A 7,870-nucleotide genomic window follows, 5' to 3' on the forward strand; every position below is an offset into this window, starting at 1 on the left:
ACACCAGAGTTGCGGTTTTGAATCCATCATATCAAATCTCAGCTCTGCCTTCCGACTGGGCTGGGCGGCTGCATGAACAACGATTGGCTGTTGTTTATAGGTTATGGGGTAAAAAGTCGGATCATAGGTCCTCATAACTGATGCAACTGTGGCCCCTGATGGCTGACTGATGGCGCCTACACAGGGCTAAGGAATAATGCTGATGGGGGTGTGGCCCTCCATACACAGTGCTCGTCAGTGTATGAACTCGACTCGTGCGGGTGAAAAATGCAGTCTGTACTGACTGTATGTGCCGGAGGGGGCGTATGTCAGTTGAGAGGCGTCCTCAGTCAGCGGTGAAGGGTCGAATCAGTATAGAGGACGCATTCAGGGTAATTGGACATGACTAGATTAGGGGAGAATATTGGGGGGAAAAAAGTGCGGGGGGGGGGGAATCCTAATAAACAAACAAACCAATCTTCAAACATTTTCCTCCAGTCCTGCTTCTCTTATTATATGTTTAGATAAGATAAGACGTTTACTTGAATTAAGTTGTTACAGCAGTATGAAAAAGGAGGTAGAAACAGAAAAGGCGTACATACAGCGTTCCTTTGCCAAAGAATGCTTACCAGTCTGTCCATTTTCTGCCATGACTCTACAGATTACTCATAAGAATGATTTTATGCTCTGGTATTCCCATCCTCTTTGTTTTCATCTTCAGTGTCTTCATAGATAATTTTGTAGTAGTGATCCTGTCCTACCTTGCTCTTTGGAATTCACTGTTTACTTACCTCAAATAATCTTTATCTTTCCTTTTTCTTTAATCTTTATTGTTTATTCATAGTTCCTCTGGTTCTCTGTCAGTTGTGTCTGGCATCTTTGCTTCCCTACTACCTTGCTTATTAGAAATTCGTGGTCTGGTCCACACTTATCTCAAGGCTATGCCTTTGCCATTAAAATTGTGCTTGAACTCCACCTAGGGATGTCAAGGTGTTTACAAGACGTTTTACTTGCTCAAATTATGTCTTAGTAATAGAAAAAATCTTGTATTTGCAATCTTTTTCCAGCTTCATTCTTTAGCTTCAGCTGTTTTCACCACTGTGTCATCTGCTTCTGATTTCTGACTCTTGCATCCCAGTCTTGTGGATCTTGTTAAATTAAGTTTGAATTTAATCATAAAGCTGTTTAAGTTCTTTGCTGGAATCTGTTGTTGGGCCATAACCTTGGATGATAGTAAACAATAAGCAAGTTCAAGCATCACGTCCCTAACTGCATACTAAATGTATAATGCTTTTAAAATAATGTACATTCTTTCTAGTACTGTAATATATGGCTTACAAGGAACCCCTGACATGCCCTTGTTAATTGTTTTTTTTATGAAACTGGTTACAGAGAAATGTCCCTCAGTTCAATACAGTCCACACTGTCCAGTCTGAAGACATGTCAGACCGATATCTCCACTGGAATGGATATTGTATCAGAAGTTGCTCTGGATCTGGTTGAAGCTCAAGGTGAGTTTAAGACTGTTGTCACTGGATTTATGAAATGGTTATTAAAAAATGCATACATTATTTGTTTAAAACAATATGGGCTTCCATATATGGGCAATTTTAGAATAAGGGTTACAGTTTATTTTAAAGTGATCATTACTATGCCCCTAGGAGTACACCCTCTGTAGTGAAAATTCTGAAGGGAGTTTAAATCAACAGCTATTTAAAATGTCCTTTTAACTGAGGTATGTTAATAATTAACCAAACAACAATACAGAAGTGTTTGTTTAATGCTGTTGGTTAAAAACATTTAACCTTCAGCTAGTGGTAGATTTTAGTTGAAAGTGCAGCTACATATCTCTAGCTAGTAGTTCACAGTGCAGAAGCAGTGTTCATTTTAGTGCAAATGTCACATGTGTTTTGTTTGACAGCTGTAGAAAGAGTGCTGCAGTTCTAACCTGAAAAGAAAATTATTATTTAAATGATGGATTCTGAGATATGACACATTAAAACCACAAACCATAATGGTTTTGCACCAGTATGGATTATGACTGCATGTTAAACGTTTTATTTATGTATTAATTTTTTTATATTCTATTTATGTATTTTTTCCTTTATCTCCCCATCTTCGCCCCCTCCAACCTGTTCAATCTGTGGCCACTTTTTATCATTCTTCAGTGTTTGGTTTCAACACAGAGCCATTTCCATAAGGGAACCATGCCCCACTTCCTCTTTGCCCAGATGCCTGAAGCATTAATCCTCTTAATAGCAAGAGCCACTTACAATTTCATTGAAGATATGAAGCAGGCTTTTTAACATTCCTTTTGGCTGCTTTTAGATGGCTTTTCAAAAATCTATTTTGTAGCCATAATCTAGAAATGTGTACGTCATGCCACGCCCAACCAAAACTACACCAAGAGCAAATTGGATAATTCACCCTGTAGGTTTTTCAAAGGCAGAAGGAAACCATAATACCCGAAGGAAACCCACATGAACATAATTTAAATGTTTTCAGTTCTTACCCACTTAATCTCTCGGTTCACATCTCTGCAACCAATCCAGGATGTTTGAGTGCTTTTTGATGCTTGTGAATTTAGCCACTTTCCTTTAAGCTATAATTTCTGGATAAATGCTCTTGCCAATACACAGGCTCACAGATGCCCCTGATTGGTTACCATGATTGCATAATTTATCTGCAAAACAAAAATGCCATCACTCTTATCCAGACAGTGGAACCAATTAGCACCTATTTGTGGTCATATGCATGCCAGGCCTTAACAGTGTCCAAATTTTTTTAATGCTATTGTGGCAAAATTTATATTTAAACATATTTTTAAAACTTTATCAGAAGGGTCGAAGCTGTTATACCAGCTAATGATCTGTACAGAAAGCACTAGATGTCCTGTTTGAATGTTTTTGTATTTTTGTCATGTAGTGTGAAATATGACACAGCTGTATTAAAACTGTGTTATTTCAGGTACAGAAGACAGTCCAGGTCTGAAAAAACTGGAGCAGGTGATCTTGGAATGTGCCAAACTGGACAGGGAAATTAACTGCTTTGTGGAATCTGTCGAGCAGATGACAGCTCAGGTTAGTTTTCCTGCTTTCGTCCAGCATGGCATCACAATGTGCTTTCCACACTCCTTTCTGTTTTTTGTGTATTTAGTCTCTTCTTTTTTGTAGGTGAGAAATAAGCCTCCACATGCCATGTTTACCCTAAAGGCCTCAGTAAAAGAGCGATTCACTGAACTCATGGATGCGGTCCCGGGAGACATTGAAAGACACAACAAGGTGGTTGTTTTCAGAGACAGCATCAAAAAGTCTCTGCATCAAGGTAATATTACTAGTAGGTGACATTTATGCAGAGATCAGGACTCACAACTGTAGTGACATTTGCAATAAAAATTCTTTAACCCCCATTGTGAATTAAGTTTATTAGGAACATTTACAAACCTTCAGTTTGCAACAAACCAATTAAACATGAACAATTTAAATAGCTCAACACAACTAATATAACAACTGGGGTCTCCAAATTTAACACAAAATGCCACTTTTAATGACTACTGCAGTCTCAGGTATTTAACCTCTTCATGACCATCATCTTTAGCACTTAGTAGAGCACCCCTTTGCTGTTATAACAACAGACGTGCAAACGTGATGCATAGCCAGATCTTTCTTATAAACAATGGCACCAAGTTCAATAATATTCTTGGGTTTGTGTGCTGCAAATACCTTCTTCAATCCCACCAAAGATTTTCTATAGGGTTTAAGTCAGGTGACTGTGGTGGCCATTCCAGAAACACCCAAGCTTCAGCTTCCTCACTAAAGGCTGGAATTTTCTCTAAGGATTTCCTGATACTAGATTGAATCCATCTTGCCCTCCACAAGCTGCAGGTTTTCAGTGCCAGAGAGGTAAAGCAGCCTCAGAGCATCACTGAGCCACTGTCATGCTTCACTCTAGACAGGGTGTTCTTTTCAGCATATGCTTTAATCTTTCTCCTCCATGCATACCGCTCATCCATATGCTTAAAAGGTTTTAGTTCCAGATTTCCCAAAACAATAATCCTGAGACTGCAGTAGTCATTACAAATGGCATTGTGTGTTGAATTTGGAGAAACCACTTGTTATATTGCCTTGTTAAGTGCACCTGCCCACCACCTCGGAAATCTGGGGTTCAAATCTCATTGCTGCTATTGATGGATGGGTGTCTGTGACCCCTAAATAAAAAGTGTTTTGATCAAACCCTGTTTAATTCAGATGATTAATGGTAGTGGTAGCCTAGTGGGTAGGGTTTTGGGCTATCAACCGGAAGATTGGCGGTTCAAATCCAGGCTCTGCTATGTAGCCACTGTTGGGTCCTTGAGCAAGGCCCTTAACCCTGTCTGCTCCAGGGGCGCCGTAAGTTGGCTGACCCTGCGCTCTGACCCCAGCTTCCAACACCAGCTGGGATATGCGAAGAAAGAATTTCATTGTACTGTACATCTGTATATGTATATATGACAAATAAAGGATATCTTTCTTTTCTATCTTAATGCACTATTTGTGTGTGTGTGATCAGCAAATCAGATGCCAGGAACCAGTGTGGAAGAGGAGCTGGACGAAGACATTGCTGTAACACAGAGCCAAACCAACTTTATATGCCCTCTTACCCAGGTATACCTTCATAAAATGTATACATTCATTAATGTTGAACATGTCAGGCATTACTTTATAATATTTAGTGTTAGTGTAATTCATATACAGTAGTTTGGCTTTAAACCATGCATGATGGTGAATGTGATAGATCAGCATTTTCATTAATACTTTTACTAGACTGCATTTTGTTCAAAGATTTGTACTGAGGGGAGTGGAAAGGAAAATCTTGTATTTTTGTTTGTTGTTGACAGGTCGAGATGATTAATCCAGTGAAAAACAAGAAGTGCCAGCATTACTATGATCAAGAAGCAGTTCTGTCCTTGATTAAGACTAAGCAGAACAATAAGAAGAAATGTCGGTAAGCTGAAGCGCACATTATATGTTACACCTTTTGGTACAGTTATTTTGCAGTCATGCATTTTATTCTTTTTAATCTCTTCTTAAATATCAATAAGATCTAGATTACGCTAAATTCTATGGTAAAATCGGCCTTAAAACTGCTTATTTCAATGCATATTTTACTCATTTTGTCTGGTGGGTAGCACTGTTGCCTCACAGCAAGAAGGTCCTGGGTTCAATCCCCAGGTGGGGAGGTCTGGGTCTTTTCTGTGTGGAGTCTCCCCATGTCTGCGTGGGTTTTCTCCAGTAGCTCCGGTTTTCTCCCACAGTCCAAAGACATGCAAGTGAGGTGATTTGGAGATACACAATTGTCCAGGAGTTGTGAACTGATGAACCTTATGTAATGAGTAACTACCGTTTCTGTCATGAATGTAACCAAAGTGTGAAACATGACGTTAAAATCCCAATAAACAAACAAACCCGTTTTGTCTGATGTGAGTGAGCCTGTACATGCAAGAGAGTGCCACATATTTGTTGCTACTAACTATATACAGGCTAACTCACATTGGACAGCATCCGTAAACCATCTCACCAACACTGGAAATATAAAACTACTAAAATAATTGAGGAGCATCACATGCACATAGCAGCATAAATCTTATTTATCTGATGCATAAATCAGCATAAATATTAGCTGTTGTGTCCCAAATATCATCCTATATACTAAATGGTGTACTAAATTTGATTTCAACCACTGACGAGGGTACTATTTAGGGCTGGGCGATATGGATCAAAAATTATATCTCGATATTTTTTAGCTGAATGGCGATATACGATATATATCTCGATATTTTTTCATCCCATAAGGTAATAACAACAAGACACTTCTGATACAAAGCTACATGTTCCAAATTTTTTACAGGCACTTTTATTAATATTCATGCTGGGAAGCTTCACACAAGAACTATTTTTCCTTAAGAAAAAAAAAAAACTATTGTAAGAAAAAGTTAGCTGTTTTCTAACGTCTCATCTGTCATGTAATGCGAATTACAAATATATTGTCTGGCCCTTTAAGAATGTTAAGTGTACTATATGGCGCAGGGAGCGAGTGTGTAGGGAAGATAACAGAAATTGACCATTTCCGGCTGTGCTTGTGTGAGCTTGTATGACATTAAAAGTAGCGTTCTCGTTGCCTGTAAGCAGCCTCGTGCAGCAAATTTTTAGATATTATATCAAATAATTTCATGTTGAAGCATTGTATGGATTCTGTGAAACAGTCCTCACTTAAGGATCAAATTGTAATTTTTTGGTAGACAGTTTGTTTACTCGGCCCTTCTCACTCTAGCCCTGATCATGCACAGTATTAAACAGCTTGTATATTATATCTTTTAATTATTTAAATTGCTTTATCATTTTTGTTTTACTTTTTTTCATTGGCAAGTATTTCTAACGTGTTTATTCAATAAATGTTCAATGCCACACATCCCTGTCCATCAAACATCAAATACTTTAATTACTGAAATCCATGAAAGAAACATTTAAATAAGAAAATGCCCAAAAAGTGCTCAGGGTTCCTTACAAACACAGATGTAAAACCACAATGGTAAGGACGACTCAAAAAAAACTCCTGCCATAATTATAAACTCAGTGTAACATGGTGTAAAAAACCCAAACAAACAAAATAAATGTTTAAGAAACTTAAAGAAATAGTGAAAATATTAGACTGGCCCATCAAATACATTCACACCTAAAATAACCCAAAGGTTGCCAGATTTCTGAGAGTGTTACATCCACAATACAAAAATGGAGAAATAAAAGCAATATAACCCAAAAGATGTTGTGACTCTTAACTGTAATGCAATTGTACCAAACACATTCTGCACAATTGCCGTTTTGGCTTATCTCAGTCCCTCTGAAAGTGTGTGCAGTTCATTTGATTTGTTGTCGCTTCACATTTTTAGATTTAGTTGGCAGCCCCTCTACTTCCCTCATCTTCCCACATCTTAATTCTTTCTCAACCAATGACAGTTGGTTATCGATGATATTCGATTAAAACAAATGATGCAAGTGATGCAAATTAGCATTCCTAGTTGCAACAACATACTCAATAGCCAGCAATAATTTTCTTACATCTTATTTATCAGGTGTCCTGTGGTTGGCTGTGGAAACGGTGATGTAAAGCAGTCAGATTTAGAACCGGACCTGGTTATGAAGAGGACGATCCAGAACCACAAGAGAAAGACCGGAAAGAGCTGAGTTTGACCAAATATTCACATAACCAAACAGTCTTTTGTTCCTTAAAATAAAAATGTATTTATTTTGTATGGTTTTATACAATGTGTATACAGGTACCAACCCCTCTCTTAATTAAATGTAACATATTTGTATTTTCATCTGGTAACAATTTTTTTTCACACTGTTGTAATATATAATCTTTAATAGAAATACGTTTATGTGATACATGCAAGAACTTTTAGTAATAGTAACTAGCTAAGTTCCAATCCCAGTTTTATTTTTAATACAAGATTAATTTATCTGATGCCAACAATCCACATCACCTGAGCTGACTGACTTTAAGCAAGCAGGGAATGTAAATAACAGTGATGGGTTTTGTCTGTTAATGATACGTTTCAGGCATGGGTGCTCAGGTTGCGCAGTGGTCTAACAGGCTAGCGCACCACTGCAGGGTGTTAAAACTCACCAATATATGCCCAAACACAGTTGGACGTGTTTGGGGGAGGGAAGGTCAGACAGGGTCACATGTAGCTTAGCGTGGCTATCCATACGCCATACAGTGTTGGGAACCAAACACTGGCAGGTGATAGGCGTCCGCAAATTTGACAGAAGCCAAAGGGGGTGGATGAAAAATCCAGATAAAGGTTTTAAGCAGAAAATAGATGAAGAATAATGTGCACTTGAACACTTGA

At 38.2% G+C, this 7,870-nt stretch overlaps 1 protein-coding gene across 3 annotated transcripts in view; it reads left to right on the plus strand.

Moving 5' to 3' along the window:
* The window catches only part of nsmce2 (NSE2 (MMS21) homolog, SMC5-SMC6 complex SUMO ligase), a 9,939-nt gene extending 2,603 nt beyond the window's left edge, over positions 1 to 7,336 (plus strand). For 2 of the 3 annotated variants that reach the window (XM_062991029.1, XM_062991030.1), the window contains exons 2-7: positions 1,372 to 1,490; positions 2,947 to 3,059; positions 3,153 to 3,303; positions 4,528 to 4,622; positions 4,856 to 4,962; positions 7,088 to 7,336. In XM_062991029.1, coding sequence (XP_062847099.1) covers positions 1,376 to 1,490; positions 2,947 to 3,059; positions 3,153 to 3,303; positions 4,528 to 4,622; positions 4,856 to 4,962; positions 7,088 to 7,199 — 693 coding nt within the window. In that variant the 5' untranslated portion in view covers positions 1,372 to 1,375 and the 3' untranslated portion in view covers positions 7,200 to 7,336. Of the gene's footprint in view, positions 1 to 1,129; positions 1,262 to 1,371; positions 1,491 to 2,946; positions 3,060 to 3,152; positions 3,304 to 4,527; positions 4,623 to 4,855; positions 4,963 to 7,087 lie in introns of those variants that run through there. The other variant, XM_062991031.1, reaches the window with a different exon arrangement.
* Positions 7,337 to 7,870: the final 534 nt, after the last annotated feature.

This window comes from Trichomycterus rosablanca, chromosome 3 (assembly GCF_030014385.1).
Source record: "Trichomycterus rosablanca isolate fTriRos1 chromosome 3, fTriRos1.hap1, whole genome shotgun sequence".
In the NCBI taxonomy this organism is placed as follows: domain Eukaryota; kingdom Metazoa; phylum Chordata; class Actinopteri; order Siluriformes; family Trichomycteridae; genus Trichomycterus; species Trichomycterus rosablanca.